Source organism: Henckelia pumila, unplaced genomic scaffold, assembly GCF_033568475.1.
Source record: "Henckelia pumila isolate YLH828 unplaced genomic scaffold, ASM3356847v2 CTG_298:::fragment_3, whole genome shotgun sequence".
Lineage (NCBI taxonomy): Eukaryota > Viridiplantae > Streptophyta > Magnoliopsida > Lamiales > Gesneriaceae > Henckelia > Henckelia pumila.
The window spans coordinates 298,644-319,732 of NW_027331797.1; the positions used below are offsets into that span (position 1 = coordinate 298,644).

The 21,089-nt window shown below is 34.0% G+C and overlaps 3 protein-coding genes across 5 annotated transcripts; 2 read left to right on the forward strand and 1 right to left on the reverse strand.

Moving 5' to 3' along the window:
* Positions 1–1,011: 1,011 nt before the first annotated feature.
* LOC140870947 (zinc transporter 4, chloroplastic-like) lies at positions 1,012–4,028 on the forward strand. Its single transcript, XM_073273367.1, has 4 exons — positions 1,012–1,219; positions 1,339–1,396; positions 2,403–3,103; positions 3,454–4,028. The coding sequence occupies exons 1-4, from the start codon at positions 1,199–1,201 to the stop codon at positions 3,907–3,909; spliced, it is 1,236 nt and encodes a 411-aa protein (XP_073129468.1). The 5' UTR covers positions 1,012–1,198; the 3' UTR covers positions 3,910–4,028.
* A 1,595-nt stretch (positions 4,029–5,623) lies between these two features.
* Positions 5,624–11,093, forward strand: LOC140871020 (glycine dehydrogenase (decarboxylating), mitochondrial). Its single transcript, XM_073273470.1, has 15 exons — positions 5,624–7,007; positions 7,285–7,530; positions 7,610–7,687; positions 7,766–7,866; positions 7,947–8,142; positions 8,253–8,378; positions 8,515–8,700; positions 8,800–8,913; positions 9,068–9,220; positions 9,414–9,602; positions 9,686–9,763; positions 9,839–9,964; positions 10,049–10,147; positions 10,258–10,375; positions 10,781–11,093. Exons 1-15 carry the CDS (start codon positions 5,772–5,774, stop codon positions 10,873–10,875), a joined length of 3,141 nt encoding a protein of 1,046 aa, XP_073129571.1. The 5' UTR covers positions 5,624–5,771; the 3' UTR covers positions 10,876–11,093.
* A 348-nt stretch (positions 11,094–11,441) lies between these two features.
* LOC140871021 (uncharacterized) lies at positions 11,442–13,689 on the reverse strand. Of its 3 annotated transcripts, none has more exons than XM_073273473.1 (6): positions 13,448–13,689; positions 12,765–12,835; positions 12,577–12,641; positions 11,966–12,451; positions 11,801–11,891; positions 11,442–11,721 (listed from the first exon to the last, which is right to left on the reverse strand). In XM_073273473.1, exons 1-6 carry the CDS (start codon positions 13,677–13,679, stop codon positions 11,635–11,637), a joined length of 1,032 nt encoding a protein of 343 aa, XP_073129574.1. In that variant the 5' UTR covers positions 13,680–13,689; the 3' UTR covers positions 11,442–11,634. The 3 variants fall into 3 exon arrangements, with proteins under 3 accessions (XP_073129574.1, XP_073129573.1, XP_073129572.1); XM_073273472.1 differs by having other exon boundaries at positions 12,577–12,671; XM_073273471.1 differs by having other exon boundaries at positions 12,577–12,686.
* Positions 13,690–21,089: the final 7,400 nt, after the last annotated feature.

Sequence of the window (21,089 nt, forward strand, 5' to 3'; positions counted from 1 at the left end):
TGCTATAATTTTGAATTAAATAATTAGAATTAAAATTTTATTTGGTTATTTCTTTAAGATTGATTTTTTGAGAAATGTATTTTTATACTTTAACAATTCATTATAAAAAAAATTTATTGAAAGAGAGTTAAAACACGGATGAAATAATAAAAATTAAAAGTTAAATAATTTAGTAATTTCATGATTATAAATTAAAATGAATTGAGTGATTAATGATATCTATTAAAATCTCATAACTATACCATTAATTAAATATATTTCACCCCTATATATAATTTATAATATTTACTTTTCCCATAATTATTCTTTCATTACATCCAATGGAAAACCAAGAGACACAATTTTAAAGTTTAGAATTTTTCAAAAATAAAAAAATTATTTCATTTACTTATGTGGACTATTAAATTAATAATAAAAACTTATTTTAATAGTGCTATAGGATTTTATTTTGAATTAAATAATTAGAATTAGAATTAGAATTTTAAATGGTTATTTCTTTAGGGTTTATTTTTTGAGAAATGTATTTTATACTTTAACAATTCATTATAAAAAAAAATTATTGAAAGAAAGTTAAAACACAGATGAAATAATAAAAATTAGAAGTTAAATAATTTAGTAATTTCATGATTATAAATTAAAATGAATTGAGTGATTAATGGTATCTATTAAATCTTATAACAACGACAATATATTTCACCCCTATATACAATTTATAATATTTACTTTTTCCATAATTATTCTTTCATTAATTCTTATCCATAATTATTTCGTGGCTATCATGGACGTTTTTTGCTTGAAAAAATTGACTTCTAATAATTTTTTGAATAAGGTGGGTCAAAACCATAAGTTAGTGTTATAATTAGGCTACCAAGTTTTAAAAAAAAAGTGTATTTACTATTTACTAGCTTTACAATTTGATTTTAAATTGATATTTCACTATTAATATATAATCTTATTTCGATTAGATTAAAATTTGTTTGAGAAAGTGTCGACACTATGTTATCTCGCAAACCACATAAAAATCCCTATGTCGACATCTCTTTCTGCATTACCCGATTTTGTTCCTTCCCACCCTTTTCATTTCATGCATATATAAGCTCGTCACCGATCTTGTTTCATTCTCTTTACTCACGCTGAGTTTCGTGGTCTGCTGAATTCAATTACGGTGAAAATAAATCGAGGTGTTTCCGCTGCTTTGATGCCCATGTCATTTCTTGAGGTTCTTTCTTTGCTGCGATTCTTAGTGGTTTCTCTTGCCATATTTTACTTTTTTTCTTGGGGTTACTTTGGGAATCTTTCTGTCTTTCTTAATTGTGGATTTTGGCGATTGTTCTATAGGATTTGTTGCCGGTGATCTGGAGTGAGAATTTCAGAGGGAACATACGGTTTCACTCGGGTAAATCCTTTTGATTTCTTTAGTTTGTGGATACGTGAAAAAGATTCATCTTTGGATTCTTGGTGTTGCATTTTATCACGAGGTCAAGAAAAGGGGATTATTTTAGAGATTTTTTGTCCTATGACTTGCCCATTAGCTAGATTTTGACTGTTTTATAATGTCATTTCAGTTCCATTCTTTGTCTTTAATGGTGAAAAGTATTTATTTTGGTTGAATTTTCATATCCGTCCCAGTTAATTAGCTTTGTTGTTTGTGTTTGAAGTATTTTAAGACTGAATTTTGTTAATTTGATCCCAATGAAGGTTTATTGTGCTATTTTTCCCTTTCCTATCAGCATTATGTGTTAAGCTAGAATTTGGTCGATTGAATTTATGGTCACCTGGAAATGGTTTCTCGTTGACACGATGATTGTTGGGCATAAACACAGTTGACTTGATCGCGAATGAAATTATTTTGCTGGATGTATGTTGTTTGTGACAGTCTTTTGTGTTTGTGGCAACTATAGCACTCATTGCTTTGATTTTGTCGCTGATTCATTAACGTTGCTGAAAATCTGTTGTCTTAATTTAGATCTTCAAAGATCTTTTGTTTCTCTTTGGGAATTCTCAGTTTAGTCAAATATGAGCTGTTTGCCGTTTTCCCTTTATGAACAACAAACAAATTGTCCGGATTGAGTGCGATGATACAGACAAGAATTTTCATATTTCAAGGGTTCTGTTTATTGGTTTTGATCTACCAAGGTTCCAAAAAATATATGCTTTTCATAGAACTAATTCCAATAACTATAGGGTTCTGAACGCACAGGGGTTTATCCATTGGCCCTCTCTAAGATGAGAAAGTTTGAAATTTTAATGTGCTATTTCTATAAAGTCACAAGTGTGCCCCCTCCTCCGACTTTCTGGATCCGCCACTCAATAATCACAATTTCCATGCTTAGCCATCTAAATCGTTGCCTCCCATTCAAGTTTAATTCTCCTCATTTCATTTTCTCCTTGGGTTTTAATAGACTTATTTCAACAAAAGCTTTCCCAATCCATGTCCAACACGGTATGTGGCCCTCAAGACGAGGAGTCGGAAGGATGCCGGGATGCAGACTATGCTCTCATCCTTAAACTGGTGGCGATTGGGGCGATTCTCGCTGCAGGAGTTTGTGGTGTGGCCATTCCTCTATTCGGCAAGAAACGCCGGTTCCTCAGGACTGATTCAAACCTCTTTGTAGCTGCCAAAGCATTTGCCGCCGGTGTAATCCTCGCCACAGGATTTGTCCACATGTTACCCGATGCCACATCATCGTTGACGAGCCCTTGTCTTCCAGAAATGCCATGGTCGAAGTTTCCATTTTCTGGTTTTATTGCAATGATGGCTTCATTGGCCACGTTATTAGCTGATTTTATTGGTACCCAGTACTATGCGAGGAAACAGGAAAGGCAAAGCCCAATTGTTGCTCGGTCCGATTCGTTGGATGCAGTACCTGAATCCGGGATCATTCAAGTGGAGCCAAGGGGGCGTAACAGTAAAGTATTTGGAGAAGAAGAAGGCGGTGCGATGCACATTGTGGGAATGCATGCACATGCAGCACATCACAGACACAGCCACTCACAAGAAGAGGGAGCTTGTGAAGGTCGTATTCCAGAGCATTCACACAGTCATTCCCACTCACATGGGATTGGAGACGACGAGGGCATTAGACACATTGTTGTTTCACAGGTATGGAACTAGCTCCCACCCCACCCCACCAAATGGAAATATTTATGATCTTTTTCTAAAACAAAGTTCGCCCCTAGGATTTTCTCACCACCAGTGGATTTGAATTCTGAAATGACTGCATTATGGCACCATCTATTTTTTTTCCCAGTAAGTTAGTTCATAAATTTTGTATTCCACAATTTTCCGTAGGGGTGTTAATGGACTTTGGAATATGCATATGAATCTATCCTTCGGTATCCGTATGACTAGGAGTCTTCAAATTTCTATGACAAAAAACATAATAATACTCATTTCCTGATTTCAGAGTTGATACAAAGTTCCTCGCATCTGAGAAAGATCATCTTTTACAGGTTTTAGAACTTGGGATTGTGTCACATTCTGTGATAATAGGTCTATCCCTTGGAGTTTCGCACAGCCCGTGTACTATTAAACCGTTGATTGGAGCACTCTCATTTCATCAATTCTTCGAGGGGTTCGCTCTAGGAGGGTGCATTTCACAGGCTCATTTTAGGACCCTACACTCGACATTGATGGCATGTTTTTTTGCCTTGACGACCCCCATAGGGATAGCTGTGGGGATCGGGATTTCATCGATTTATAATTCCAACAGCCCACGAGCTCTAGTTATCGAAGGAGTGTTCGACTCAATATCTGCTGGAATTCTTGTGTACATGGCTTTGGTGGATTTGATTGCTGCTGATTTCTTGAGCAAGAGAATGAGCTGCAATGTGAGGCTTCAAGTATTGTCATATTTTGCTCTGTTCGTAGGTGCCACAATGATGTCTTTACTGGCTTTATGGGCTTAACTTGTTCTCTCCCATTTTTTGGTTTTTGGACACAATACCCACTTCAGTCAGATTGTTTTGGTTTTTGGATTTCCATTTAAAATACACCAAGCACTTATTACGTCAAATATCATTTTATAAATACTTCCTGAAAATTTTTACACGATTTGTTCTGTATGGTCAAAATTATTGAATAAATGCCTTTTAATGATAATTAAGAGGGAGCCGTCACTGCACTAAATCTGTTATCTGCATAGTAGTATTTGAGACTATTTCTATGATAAAATTCTTTGAAAGAAAAACTCAAAAAAATCTGTTAAAAATAATCTCAAACACTATTTTATAGAAATATACATCGGCTTAAAGGTGAGCGAGATCCCATGTCTTTAGTCCATTTTTTCTTCTATATATTAAAAACAATGACTTTGATCCAAATGCTCCCCACGGAAGCTTGTTTATTTATTTATTTTGGCAAGGAAGCTTGTTTATTTATTATTATTATTTTTTATTAATTAGGCATAGAAAGTGATTTCAGAAAGGCCCCACTCTCAAGATTCACCAACTCCCCCTCATTGATTCTCAACCCACCAACCAAAGTTTGGAACAGTTGCTATCATTCAATCTTCTTATGTTATATATGTACTCTTCTTCTTCATTTCAATTTTCAAGTATACATAATTAAAATTTGGTAGGAACGATTTAGATTCGAAATATAAAAGTAAAAGCATTGATTTTGAAATTATTTTCTTAGTTGGAATTTTAAAAAAAAAATCAGAAACAGTTAGATATCCAAATCTTTCAAATTTCATTTTTTTTCCTTTCTACTAAATATGGCTTTTTACTCTTTATTGAGTTATTCAAGGCTTAGATATATAGAATCTTGGGGCTGTTTACTAACCTTTTGTCTATCTATGTAAGTAATTCTGTTTTCCAATGCATTAGTTAGTATATGGAGTAATATATATATACACGCACATATAATGTCAGCAGTTAATACCAAATTTGAACAATTTACTCACAAGTAGAGTGCAAATAACAAAAAATGGAGTGTAAATATCAACTCCTTTTTTTTATCTCTTAGAATCTTGTAATTTCACAATAAACAGCGAATACATTGGTCCAATTCATATCACATTTAGCCCTTTTTTAAGACATATATATATATATATAACATTTTCAAAAATAACATAATATATAATAATTAAAATTCAAAGATGATGAACATATTAACAACTCTGCTATTTTATTGCCACTCAAATTAAGATAAGCCAAATGTGAAAGAGAATGAGCCAAGCAAAATTTGAAGTCTTGGATTTTGTATGTACACCATGTAAATTAATTTCCCAAATGCATTCAATTTGATCCATTGAATCTCAATCTCTTTGCCCATCATTCCCTTCCATTCATTATCCAATTGGGCAAATGGTGAATTCGAAAAAGGGCTGGATTTTTACCAAAAACCATTGGCTGCCACAATTTAAAGCACATCCCCAAATCCCTTTGTCCCTTTTCTCCAGTTGGTGACTTGTCACCCATTCACCACCAAATCTTGAAATTGTTAGAAGAATTTATTTATTTTTATATATCTATATTCTATATTTCTCCTTAATAAGATTCTGGTATATGTGCATGCATTATCTATCAACAATCAGTATAATAATAATAATCCTTTCAAAAAAAAAAAGTATAATAATAATAATAAAAATAAAATTATAAAAAAGGGAAACTTTTTCCATATCACCTTGTAAGAGAAGAGAGACCAGTGAGCTCAAAGCAAAATCTAGCTTTGAGGATCAATTTTCTCTCCATCATTCTTCTTATCTCCATCCCTTCAGTTGGGGTGTTGCATACCCTTTTTCCATTTTAAGAAATCTGCGTCAAAAATGGAGCGCGCTCGCAAACTGGTGAACCGGGCCATCCTCAAACGCCTGGTTTCAGAATCCAAGCACCCACGTGCCGGCGAATCAACCGGCCCAGTATCAATGTGCAGATCCTCCAGGTACGTCTCCTCGTTATCTCCGAGCGGTGTGCCCCGCGGCAGCAATGTTTTTAAGGTTTCTGATTCGAATCCGAGGAGTTTGGTGCATCACACGAGCACCCGATCCATTTCCACGGAGGCCCTGAAACCCAGCGACACCTTTCCTCGCCGCCATAACTCGGCCTCGCCGGAGGAACAATCCAGAATGGCTGAATCTGTGGGCTTCAATAGTCTTGATTCACTGATTGATGCAACTGTGCCTAAATCTATTCGTATTGATAAGATGACGTTGCCTATTTTTGACAAGGGCTTGACAGAGGCACAGATGCTTCAACATATGCAAGATTTGGCATCTAAAAACAAGATTTTTAAGTCATTTATTGGAATGGGATACTATAATACTTTTGTCCCCCCCGTAATCCTGAGGAATATTATGGAGAATCCAGGGTGGTATACTCAGTATACGCCTTATCAAGCTGAGATTGCTCAAGGGAGGCTCGAATCATTGTTAAATTTTCAGACAATGGTGACAGATCTCACTGCTCTGCCCATGTCGAATGCTTCCTTGCTCGATGAGGGGACCGCCGCCGCTGAGGCTATGGCTATGTGTAACAATATTCAGAAGGGGAAGAAGAAAACTTTTATCATTGCTAGTAATTGTCACCCGCAGACCATCGATGTGTGCAAGACTAGAGCTGATGGATTTGATCTTAAGGTCGTTGTTTCGGATGTTAACAAGATTGATTATAAGTCGGGGGATGTCTGCGGGGTGCTGGTTCAGTATCCGGGGACTGAGGGTGAGATTTTGGACTATGGGGAGTTCATTAAGAATGCTCATGCCCATGGGGTTAAGGTTGTCATGGCCTCTGATTTACTGGCTTTGACATTGTTGAAGCCGCCAGGTGAGTTGGGTGCAGATATTGCGGTTGGCTCGGCTCAAAGATTTGGTGTACCGATGGGTTATGGAGGCCCACACGCTGCTTTTTTGGCTACTTCCCAAGAGTATAAGAGGATGATGCCCGGAAGAATTATCGGGGTTAGTGTTGATTCTTCAGGAAAACCTGCTCTTCGTATGGCTATGCAGACGAGGGAGCAGCATATTCGTCGTGACAAGGCAACGAGCAACATTTGCACTGCTCAGGTGTGTGATCTTCGTCTGCCTTGTCTTTGCTTTTTCAAGAATTTTCTGTATAATATCTTTTTCATGTCCTGGCGCTAAAATTCATACAAAGATGTGTTTGAACATTGCCAGCGTTTCAACTTCACTGAAATTGCTTCCAAATGCAAAAGTGAAAGAGAATAGGAGCAAACAACTCTACTCCAGCTTATTGATGGATTGAATTTATCTATATCTAATTCCTACTGAAAGTATATGCTGCAAATATTTACGTTGTATATATCCTTTTCCGTTCTTGTAGGCGTTACTTGCAAACATGGCTGCTATGTATGCTGTTTATCATGGACCAGAAGGCCTAAAAACCATATCCCAAAGGGTCCATGGACTGGCTGCAACCTTTGCTGCTGGATTGAAAAAGCTTGGGACTGCAGAAGTCCAGAGCCTGCCCTTCTTCGACACTGTGAAGGTCAAATCTGTAGACTCAAAGGCCATTGCCGATGCTGCTATCAAGAGTGAAATAAACTTACGTATTGTTGACAAGAATACTGTAAGCACACAATTAATCTTTGTGTATCTTGATATATAGGTATAATTATTCCCAAATAATCATCCCCTTTATGACTCAGATCACCGTTTCGTTTGATGAAACAACTACCTTAGAAGACGTGGACAAGCTCTTTGAAGTATTTGCCTGTGGGAAACCTGTAAGTCTGATGCTTGTTTCTTTCTAGAACGGATAAAGCTTTTGCTTAGGTCGTAAGGTTGATAATCATGATTAACAGGTCAAATTTACTGCCGAGTCTCTCGCACCGGAGGTTCAAAATCTGATTCCTTCAGGGCTAGCCAGGGGGAGTCCATACCTGACTCACTCTATATTCAACTCGTAAGGCTAAATTAAATATAAGGTTGATCATGGGGATCATTGTTTGAAAGGTGAATCTAACGTCTACACTGAATTTGTAGGTACCATACAGAACATGAGCTTCTAAGATACCTTCATAGGCTTCAATCAAAGGATCTATCGTTGTGCCACAGCATGATTCCATTGGGATCCTGTACGATGAAGCTGAATGCAACGACAGAGATGATGCCAGTGACATGGCCTGCATTTGCAGACCTTCATCCTTTTGCCCCAATCGAGCAGTCCAAGGGTTACCAAGTTAGCATAAACTATTTTAATTATGACTTCCCTCTATCTTTATCTTTGCAAGTAGAATTTCATACGCCACTTTTTATGTTATATGAATGCACGTTATATTCTTCTTTCAGGAAATGTTCAAAAATTTAGGTGAAATGTTGTGCACAATTACTGGGTTTGATTCCTTCTCTCTGCAACCCAATGCCGGTGCTGCTGGAGAGTATGCTGGACTTATGGTCATCCGCGCATATCACATGGTATTTTTGGCTACCTCCATGAGATATTATAAATTTCACGATAGTGTACAATGCCGATGTTGAAATTTCATTTGCACTCGACCTCACTTTTGATATCAGTGACATTCTTTAACACTCCGGTTAAATTCTTATATAGTCGAGAGGAGACCACCACCGAAATGTCTGTATCATTCCAGTGTCGGCACATGGAACAAACCCTGCAAGTGCTGCCATGTGTGGGATGAAAATCGTTGCAGTTGGAACTGATGCAAAGGGAAATATTAACATTGAAGAGCTACGGAAAGCTGCAGAAGCAAATAAAGAGAACTTAGCTGCTCTTATGGTATGGACAAACCATCATTCTCACAGTTCTGTCAATATGCTTCTTTGTCATTTTCGTATGGCTGGTGCCTGGTGTTGATACATTTATTCCTGAATTCAGGTTACGTATCCTTCAACTCATGGAGTTTATGAGGAAGGCATCGACGAAATATGCAAAATAATTCACGACAATGGTGGACAGGTTTACATGGATGGAGCTAACATGAACGCTCAGGTACTGTAAGCCTAATGTTCTTCTGCGCCCATATGCAATGCTGAAGTTGTTAGCAAAGACAACTATTCAGTTTATTTGTAAACTTTTCTTGTGTTTGCCAAAAAAGATGGTGTGTTTTTTTTAAACTTATTCAATCCTTTTTGTGCTTAAACAGGTTGGTTTGACAAGCCCCGGATTTATCGGTGCCGATGTTTGCCATCTCAATCTCCATAAAACATTCTGTATTCCCCATGGTGGAGGTGGACCTGGTATGGGACCAATTGGGGTGAAGCAGCACCTAGCACCATTTCTACCATCACATCCTGTGGTAAGCAAAAATTCATTATGTATCTGTATATGTCATTGTGACGTTATTTTTCCCTAAATATTAGTATGATTTTTTCTTGAAAATACATGTTTTCGCATCCAAAACATAAACCACTCATTGGTCCTACCTCAGCCCCCTGTCTCAGTTCCCCTCTCACTCATCGTTGACACATGCTTTTAAATTATAAATGCAGATACCTACAGGAGGCATACCTGCACCGCCTCAATCTCAGCCCCTTGGTGCTATTTCTGCCGCACCTTGGGGCTCTGCTCTCATTTTACCTATATCATACACTTATATTTCCATGATGGGTTCAAAGGGACTAACTGATGCATCTAAGATAGCTATCTTGAATGCAAACTACATGGCAAAACGGTTGGAGGTCTCTGGTTCTCCCATTTTCTCTAGTAAAATGTTAGCTTTAAATATATCTCTACTAACATTAAATTCCTTTTTGGCTAACAGGATCATTACCCCATTCTTTTCCGGGGTGTCAATGGGACAGTTGCCCATGAGTTCATTGTAGATTTGAGAGGGTTTAAGGTGATTGTACCTCATCTTCATCCATGTAAAGCTTCCCTTTAATTTCTTATTCATAGTGGCACTTTTTGGCCGTAGAATACTGCTGGAATTGAGCCTGAAGACGTTGCAAAACGTCTAATTGACTATGGATTTCATGGACCGACAATGTCATGGCCAGTTCCTGGTACACTCATGATTGAACCTACAGAAAGTGAAAGCAAGGTGAAGCAAAAGTTTTTATGCATCATTGTCGCCCAACAAACATCTCACATTTGGGATTCTCAATTTGCTTCATTCTATTTACAGGCAGAGCTTGACAGGTTCTGTGATGCTCTTATCTCCATCAGAGAAGAAATTACACTGATTGAGAAAGGAAAAGCTGACATTCACAACAATGTTCTCAAGGTATTGTTCAATTTCGGGTTCTTTTATGAAAAAAACGGATCCAGTTTTATATATATTAGCTTCTTGATTTGTATGCTGGTACTGGTTTTCAATGATATATGTTGTTACAGGGCGCTCCTCACCCACCGTCATTGCTCATGGCTGATACCTGGACTAAACCATATTCACGTGAATACGCAGCTTACCCTGCTGCATGGCTCAAAACTGCAAAGTTTTGGCCAACTACAGGTGTGTCCAAAAGCTGTTGGTCTTTTCTGATTTCATTTTGGGGATTATATTTTATTTCTTTTTTAACTTCTGAACACTAATGAGAGAGCAAAGAGAGAAAATGCAATATGAAACAAATATGAAGTTCGAGCGTAGGGACTACAACCATTGTCAAATGCCTGATGCCTAAAAGTTTTGTTTTCTGGCTTAAATTTCAAATGCATTCAACACGCTTTATATAGGTGGAGAATATTATGAGGACGCCATGACATGATAGTATAAAGTCTGGAATACTGTATGTTGTGAGACATCCCCTCACGGGTAATGAACTTGTGGGTACTGGGGCATGGCAGTTGTTTCTCGGAGAATTGAGTTCTACGCCTGAAATTGTTAATTTCTTTATGAAAAATTTCTTTTGCATCACAGGACGCGTGGACAATGTATACGGTGATCGCAACCTTATCTGCACTCTCCTTCCGGTATCACAGATGGCAGAAGAAGCAGCTGCAGCCACCGCATGAGAGTAATGAAGAATTCTTGTGTTCCACTCGTCTGTCATGGCGGAAGAAGCAGCTGCAGCCACCGCATGAGAGTGTTGAAGAATTCTTGTGTTCCACTCCTCTGTCTTCTTGTTGTACATAACAAGTTTAAAATACTCGTTGTCACATTCAATATCAGTAATACAATTGTTGCTGATAGCAACTTCGTTTTATCATAATCAATCACCACCTATTTCTTATTCCCCCTCTCTGGTAATTTCATCCCAATGTATATTTGATTATTTGTTTCTTGATTAATATTTGAGACAAACAAATATTATTGCAGTGCAAAGATATGTTAACACGGTTAACTTAAAAACAGCATACATATTCCATCATACATATTCTGTCCTTCCTAAGAGGTATAAAAGATGTTGAATGCTAACCATGTTCTACCAATTAGAAGAAAAAGGCCTGCACTTTCAACTCGGTTTCAGCAGGTTTGGAAACATCTGGTTTTCAATTCTTACAGGGTCACCTACACCTGGCGATTTGTGATGAAAAGGAAATAAACTGGTAACGTGTGAGGTCAAATGACAGCCACAAGAGGACTCCAATAGACATAAAATTACTAAAAATATTCTTCAAACACAAGACATTTATTCGGAAATGAAATGCAAAACAAGAGAAAAATCTGATCAGCAGAACATCCCAAAAACACTGAAGGCCTGGGAGGAGAGGTGCGGATAGTGAGGTAGCTCTTACGTTTGTTACCTGCAACAGTTTTGTACTAACCAACATTTATGCTCCATACTTTGGAGTCTTCCAAAGTTTGAAAGCTACTTCATGTAATAATCTATCGGCAGGTATAACGAGGTTTCCTCCATTCTGCATTGAGAGAATTCAAATTTTAGTTCAATGTACAAATGTATTAAGCACCCACATCCAAAGAAAGTTAGCTATGTACCGCTTCAAAATCTTTAAAAGAAAACATCTCCACCATATCCTTGCGAGTCACGGCATTCTGAAACTGAGCAAGCAGCATGGGGGAGTGGTGCCTGTAAATATTTTTATTATATGCACAACTATTGCTCAGGAAATAATATAAGAAACTCGCCAGTATCTCACTTACCTAAAATTTTCCCTCGGCTTTCCTCCTTTGAACGCGTAACTTTGTCGAGGGACAACCGATGAAAGTTCTCTATATTTTGTCGAATCAGCATAAGGTAAGGAAACATTTAAAAGGTCATCCCCAAGGGTAGATCCATAGCTCATTATAATAGACATGTGCAAACGAGAATTCAAATCGATTCCAGATTCTGCAATATTCATTACTTCACCAGCCAAATCGTTCACAAGTTCAATCTCTTTTAAATCGAGAATCTTTTGGTTTGCACCAATATGCGCAAAAACTAAATCAAATTGGCTGGTGTCTAATGTCTTCCCTTCTTTGAATCCAATCAATCCTAGTATTTCGGAGGCTAAATCCGGCATCCTGACCTGAGAATGACTGTCTTTGCATAGCTCATTCCACTGGAACACACTTAACCCAAGTTTGTCTCCAATAGTTCTCGAACTCGAGTTGTCGGTGATTACAGCAGCCTTCATTCCCATGAACCTAAAATCGAATACCAACAAGTGAATTCCAGGGGACAATTTTTTTTTTGGTTGCGTTATATTGAAAAATTAAAGACAAATTCACATTTCATTGCTAGATGAAGGAACTTGAATGGAGTACTCCACCTCTCTCTTATGGTCAGAAATTCACACTTTTCTAGAGATTTATGTTCGACTAGCCCTTCTGCATCCTGATGCATCATAAAAGGGATTGTCAGGCACTGTAAATTAATTATCTATGTGATCACAGTAAGGACTGGTAAAATTCAGTACTGACATAAAACAGCAGTCTTGACTAGTCTTAAGTATCTCACCGCATTGTCAAATGCTTCATTTGCATCTAGCAACTCCAAAAACTCCCTAATTGTTCTCGCATCCTCATTTCCTGCAATCAAATCTCCAAGTAAATTTTTCGAACAACAAATGAAATAAGACTTTATGTTGACAGCATTTTCAGAAAAATGTCATCTAGCCCATTTGGTATATCAGAGGTACATGATCCAGGTGAAAATTTCAAAATTTAGGTTGTTCTTGATCGGCAAGAAGGCAACCTAGACTAGGCAATAAATGCACTAGTATCCATGACAAAGACACTAACTCCCAATAAAATCCCATTACCATGAGCAATTATTCTGGTGAAAATAGTAAATCATCGCTTGGCCAAGTAAATGACTCCAACCTCACACGGCAATCCAGGGACGCTACGCTTGACCAAAAGAACCAACAAATTCCATTAATTTCAAAGTAACAAACTATGTTTAGCATCGAATAGCACCTATACTTGATAATATTGAATTTTCTTCCAGCGATTGTCACTCAACTAACAGACATAATCAGAAGGTTGTTACACAGGTGCATTCACAATAATAAAACAAATAGCGAGCTTTCCAGCCGTAACAAAAAGAAAAAATATATCGCCAGAGAATGCTAACAAATAATCGAAAAAACGAGAGGCGGACGAAATTGTTTTAAAAAAAATAGAATCTTGAAGCAGAACCTGGATGAGGAGTGTGAGGGAGGGCCAAGAAACCACAGCAGGCCCGCGACGCGAAGGAATGGAGGTGAGTGTGATGGGGGCCAATGGATCCAGCTAATCCGTCTCCGTATAATAACAACGCTCTGCTTGGCTTGTCCGCCATTTTTGAAGCTCCACTTGAATGGAGCAGCTCCCTCTCCCAGTCCCAGTATATACACAAGTAAATGTGCTCGTGGGCCGGGCCGGGCCACATTCTTCGCGTGTTTTACAGGCGAATGTTCATCCATTTACTCTCGCTACTTTTCTCATTAAAAAAAAAATCTGATATATATTTTATTTATTATTTTTTACAACTAAAAATAAAATCTGATATATAAAAAAAAAAGTTCTCTGATTTGTTATTTTTTAAGTACAGTTATATTTTATTTATTTAAATTTATATAAATTGATTATCTCAAAGATAAAGGAAGTAAAAATATTTTACCAGTGCTTCCCATTTTTAAAGCCCAAAAACAACATTATTGTTTTTCCTCTGAAAAATATATAAAAAATAATATGATAGATTTTAATACATTTGAAATTTTTTAAATATCCCACATATTGTAACATATTAATCATATGAGCATATATGTTACAAAATTTGATTTGTATTTTGCCATGTCATCTTGTGGCATCATTATAGTGTGCCACATCATCATAATATTTTTCCTCGGGTATGCATGCTATCTGCAGGCATAATGGAAAATGATATATGAATGAACACTTGCATGGACTCTTTGATGCAAAAAAAATTTTGATGTTAGCATGCATGCGGGTATTATTCACATATTAGCATCAATGACGCAATTTTATATGCATATCATGTATGAATAAATTCGTTTTATCTTTTGGACATTACCCAAAAGAAATCGATGCAGAAAATTTGGTGTTAGCAACAAACACTAGTCATGTGCTAGCATCAATTACTCAATTTTATTTGCACATTATGTACAAATAAAATTGGGTCATTCGATGCGTTCATCAAATACTATCTAAAGGTTAATATTGAATGAATAATTTGATACAAAGATATCAATCTAAAATTTACTACTTAATCGAGGTTTATTAGTTAATCAAGTAGTGAGCACGTATCCGGTAGATGATACCTGATTAGCTAGATTTTGCGCTCATTTCCTCGATCGCTTTGTTTGGAATTGTTGCAACCACATTGTTTTATCTACAAAATAAAAGAAGCAGCTTTGAAAATAATGTTGTTTATTTTATTGGGCTATTTTGGGGCCTTTTAGACTACTCGGACGCCTAGGCCCATTAATATATTGATAATACCAAATCGTATCCGATTTTCAGTCCACTGTACGCAAAACCAACTACTTTCTTCTCTGTTAATCTGATGCACTACAAGTTTCCATATCTTAAAAAAAAATACTATAGTCAAGAATGCTAGATGACTGACTAGGAGGTAATCTAACTGTGAGTGATCTGAAACATTGATCGGAGCAACGTTATTAGTTTGGGAGAGCTTCTAATTAAGAAACAATTCTTAGTTTTTCTATTACAAAATTTGTAGGCAATTCTCTCAAACACCGCCTCAATATTCTCTGATTATTCTCTGAAATAACTTTCAGCTAATTACAATGTGTTTTACTGAGAATCAAACTTTCTTCTTCTTCTCTTTTTCTTTTGAATCTTCAAGTGTTTGGCATGTATCATCTATACGTGTTGAGTTGATCGAACAAATTAAAGAAACTTTTTTCAGTTGATCATATTTTGGTAATAAAGAAAGTTGAATTGATCCAAAAAATTTTCAGCTCGATCGATCAATGTTTGGACCATATATCGATCCTCCTCATACTAGTGGTTGAGAACAAACGTCGGATAGATAATTTCGCATGTTTATTTAACCTTAATTTTTTGGTTGTTTGAATAAGCTGCTTGACTTTATGCCGTAAATTTCAGGATGAATACCATTAGTCAAATGTCAAAATATATATCTATATATACAAGAGTTTTCCTTATTGATTTTTAACTTTGAACATAAAAGATACGCACGACCATGTTCCGTTTAGTTATCTATAAAAAATATATGTTCAGACGTTAGTTTTTAACTAAAGTATATTGTGCTTCCCAAAAAAAAAAAAAACTAAAGTATATTGTGTTATACAATAATTTGATTGGTTACCGATCTGACGTCAATAACATAACATATATAGTATATGGAGATTATGTAACTAAATTAAGAAACATAATTTGTATCTTTTTTTTATGGCGATTTAGTCAACCCGCTTTATTATTCATTGCAAGTCCTTTATTTAATTTTGCATTCTTGCGTAATAATAATGATAATATATATTTCTGAAGTATAATAATAATATAATAATAATGTAACAGAACGGCAGTGAGGGTGGGCGATGGTGATATTGAGACTTCCCAATATTGTTATTTTATTTTTGTTCTGTGGTTTTGAGGGGCGGGGCTGCCCCCTTTGACCTTTTGCTTGCATTTAATTTCATTTCATTTATTAACGTCTCTACCCACTCATTTTGATTCTGTATTCGGATTCTGGCCATATACACATGTATGTTTGATTTTTCTTTTTTCTTTTAAAAATAAAATAAAATAAATACACACCAGTTTTCATTTTCAAATATTAAAATACTATTTTTTTTCCTGTCCGTTACCTTTTTTTCTCCCTCTCTTAATTTCCTATAAGCGTTATTTTTCATCTTCTTTTAAATTTTTTTTCGGAAAAAATTAATATGCTATTATTAAGCTTTGTTTTATACTTTTATTACAATACAACACTCTTTCGAGACTCGAGTCCCATGCATAATATTGAAAAATCATTAATCATCTAAAAATTTATATGATTTGATAGGTATATTAAAGGTTTTTTAAATACAAACCGGGAACACTAAAAAATATAATTAAACTTAAAAAACAAATATCTGGAATCACCAAAAACCAGATCAACCATATGCTTGAATTTTGATGGAGTCCACTCTGTGTTCACATTGATAGCTACAAATTTTAATATCTTGTCTATATATTTATTTTTTTATCATTTATTATTATGTTGATATTCACTTTCCTCCCTTAGTTTTGCATGATATAACTTTTCCAAAAAAAAAAATTTTTTTTGCATGATATATTAATAAATTAGAGCCACCATCACGACTTTGCATGTCTTTTTCTTTGAAAATTATCTCCAATCTTTAAAAGCAAAAACAATTCCACCTTTCTATTTTCGATCTTTTGTTGAAATTATTTGTCAATATAATTTTTATTCATTATTCAAATTCTCACCCTCCCAAAAATTATCCTTATACATTAATCTAATATTAATAATGACGTATTTCCCACTAAAAATTAGTTTTTGGATATTTTCAAAAAGCATATATACGACCAAAGTATTTTTAAAAAAATTATGTACTCGTTTAAAATACAACTTGATCAGGAACAAGAAAATTAAATAAAATCGAAGGCCAATTCATTGTTTTTGTATTGATAATTGGATAATCTATATATTTTTTATGGTTCTCCTAATTAACAAAGACAATTATATCGCTTCAACAATGTAAGTTTTTTTATTTGGTCATTGAGATATTAGATGGGATTCCTAATTAATTAGATATTTAGATATAAATGTGGACATAACATTTGAATATACTGGAGTAACAATAAAGTGTATATCTATGATATTTATTACAGTTAAACCCATTTTATTAATTACATTTAGTATGAATAATATGATGGTGAAGTTTTTTATAATTCCCAAAATACTCCCTAACAATCCAATTATATAACCATTTATTTCAATATTTGATCCCATATCATTTCAAATTTAAAAAATAAAAAGTTTCTATAAATAAATTATAATTAACTACTTCATTTTCTAATTTTTCTATGAAAGATATGCCTGGGTCACGATCTTGTACTATTAACCAAGCGGGATGCGTGGAATCAGATACATGCAAAAGGTATTATACACACATATATATATATATATATATATATGAAGATTTTTCAGCTGTTCAACAATATTTTCTCATCCCGTTCCCGATTAACACGGTACTGGATTATAGTGGTCGAAGACGAGTTAAACATCATTGGTTGGACAGCTGAAAATTTCTAATATATATAGATATATTTCATTTTTCTTGTTTTAGTGAGGGAGAAGACAAATAATTATCGGGATCGACCCTAACAATTTTTGGACCTAAGTCTAACTTTAAAAGATGCCCATAAATTATAATATGTATTCATATTCTTTGAGTCTATACAAATTTTTCGATTAAAAGCTAGAATGCGCAATAGTCAAAATATTTCTATTTTAATTGAGTAATAAGATCAAACATATACAAAATGATCACTATAAAACAACTCGTCTGACAGTTTAAAGATAACAATATTAATCAAAATTTTCAATAATTTTTTTTTCTCAATTAATAGCATATAAAATAATTCATCAATATTTTCTTATGATATGGTTTATCGAATAAATGTTTTGATGAACTTTAAATATGAGAAACTTTGTTTTACACATACTACTGTAACAAGTGTAGTCAACAAGATTTATAAGCAATGTGAGCATTTGAAAAATATCCATCTATTTTTTTCAATTAATTAACTACATCAATTGTTGATTTTGTTTATCTTGATAACGAAAACTTCAAAAATGTCAACTCCGAAAATAAATCATCCTCATTAATATCAGAAAACCCCAATGAGTCAGAAAAATATGTTTTTATATTGGACCAATTACACTACTATATAATAAATTTAGGGAATAAAAAAGGTTTTTTTTGTCTATATTGGGCACGAAAAAAAATAATTTATATTTGAAAAAAATTATCAAGAGATCTAGGAATAAATAATAAACTTCATAAATAAATTTATCAATAGGCCCAGAAAATAGAAATAAAAAAAAAGTTTATATCGTCTAGTAGACAAAGGAAAATTAATTTCTTGTAATATGAATAAAAAAAACCCAAGAATAATAAATTTATATTCGATCAATTTACACCCTTATTTAATAATTTTTTTTTCAAAATTATGGGTCTCGGAAAAAAATAGACGCGAGTTGGACGACTCTTCTGTCTCCAAATAGGAATGGCCTTGATAATTATATATATTATTTTAAGACTAATTTTGATTATATTTGTCAGAATGAAAATTTGTAATCCGAAGGGAAAATATATAATATATAATGAAATGTGTTAATTTCCTGCCTCTTGGCCGCATGCAGGTTTTGGTCATGAGTGCGTGAATATTTCTTTCCAGAACTTGGAAATTAAAATATTTCATAGAGAAGGCTCCTTCATTATTACTCCAGAAAGCTTGTTAGTGGCATTATTTTGTTTAAATTAAATAATTAATGTTGCTATTAATTTTTAGATAGTTGGAAATAATTTTATTAAAACGTCTCTTTCATTACTACTGTTTTTCCTTCTACAGAATGCTAGAAACTTCTAGGATCAAGACCCCATATATATATATATATATATATATATATATATATGCAGATTTAATATTATTCAATTTCACATCTAGAATTCACTTGTCGTTTGGTACCAATATAGTTTTATAATCACATGGCGCTTATTGCATAGTTAATTTTTACATTTTTTTATCATCCGGATTAAATTAAAACAAAAGAATAGAAAACATATATATAGGTGAAAATTAGTAAGTGGATCATTTCCGTAGGCAGCTTATAAATTTGTTTGGTTTTGAGTTTTGACATGGAAATAATTAATTAACCTAGTTATAGCAATTTAACATTCAAGAAATATCTTCTTCAAAAATAAAAAAAAAACATTCAAGAAATATATATATTTTGACAAAATGGCTCACGTGCCTTGTCCCCACAACACAAGACCATCAATCAAATAAAGACCATTCATTTGTAGATTAATATATAATTTAATCCAAGTGGTGAAAAAAAAAATAGTCGCGCCAGAATTGAATGATGTGAGCCACACAATTTATCAACCGTTAATAAATAAATTTATACGTCACAAATTAATTAAGTGAGTGGGTCCAGGGTGTGGTGAGGAATCGTTAATCCAATTGGGTGAAGTTTAATTAGCTATCTATCACTCACTAATCCACTCATAATAGTTACCCCCCTCACATAAAATTCATTTGAAATTTATGAATTTCTTCAATCACGTACGAGCAAAGAAATACTTACCTAATTCATGCATCTTATTAATTTAAGTGTGCGTGCACATGTGGGTTTCTTTTTTTTTTTTTTTTTAAAAAAAAATTACATTTTGATGCTTGATATTCCTTTTTCATTTTTTAAAAAAATTACAATAACGAGCTAACATATGCTTAGCCTTGCTGGATATTCAATAATCATGCACATTAAACATGAATTCTTTGTATTCTTCTAAAAAATTAATAATAAATCTAGGTTGGACATGATCATGTCACGTTCTAGGTGCGCGTGCTCATTCAATGTAGTAAAACAAACAATATGAAATTTAAGATACAAAGAATGAGTTCCACATAATCGTAATGTAGTATTTTGTTCATAATGTATTAAATTTTCCATATTTATTTTTATATTTAAGATTTAAGATTTTTTTTTCTTAGGATTTCATATATATAATTAATGAGTGAGGATTATTAGATGCAATATTATTACAATAATTATAAGCGCAGCCTAACTTGAATTTATAACTTCTTAAATTATCTCTGCTGGTGTCGAACAAAGTTTTATTAATCATAATATACAATACAAAAATATGAATAAACGCGAAAAATAAAGTGGATTACTAAAGTAATTATCATGGTTTGGAAACAGAACTTTTTAGATTGTAATTATACTAATACTAATTAAAAATCATGATTAATCAAGAAAAGAGAGACGCGTGGACCCGAAGTCAGTGAACACGAAATGTTTGCTCATAATTTGCAATTTCCTTTTTAAAAGTATCCAAAAAAATAAATTCAATAAAATTTGATTATTTGAGCATTACAAGCTACTCCACCCTGATCGATCACTTCACTGTTCACACCATATAATTATTATACCAAAAGAGGCCCCTTTATCAGAAATTTAGAAAAATATAAATTATAGAGTGGGCATGAACTATATATAGTGACAATGATTTATAAGTCAATATTCGTAATCGGGCATATATACAATTAAAATATGTTACAGCTCTGAACACAAATATTATTTATAAGAAAGACTATGCAAATTATCCATATTTTTTATAATGACTATCCCTTCATATCATGCCGTTCATTTATTTCAATCTACGGACCTAAGTTACCAAAGGTTAATTATTATGACTTTATGAGTAATGAAAACACACGAAGTCAGTCAATATTCACAATGAAGACACCTTTTCGCAAAAATATTATAAATTTAATTTATCGGTCTTTCAACGGAGTAATATATATATATATATATATATTTTAAAAAAATTAATTCCACCAGCTTATCATTCTTGTAATGAAAGTTTCATGCTAATAAGTCTAAAAACTTTCACGCCGTCAAACTTTAATTATTGTTAAATTAATTATCCAACGCTTTCTAATTTATAAATTATTGTTCACACACACACACACACACTCAGCTAGCCCCATCTCTTTCCCATTTTAACTATATTTTCTTCCCATTGTCTTAATTATTTTTTGTCTTCCCCAA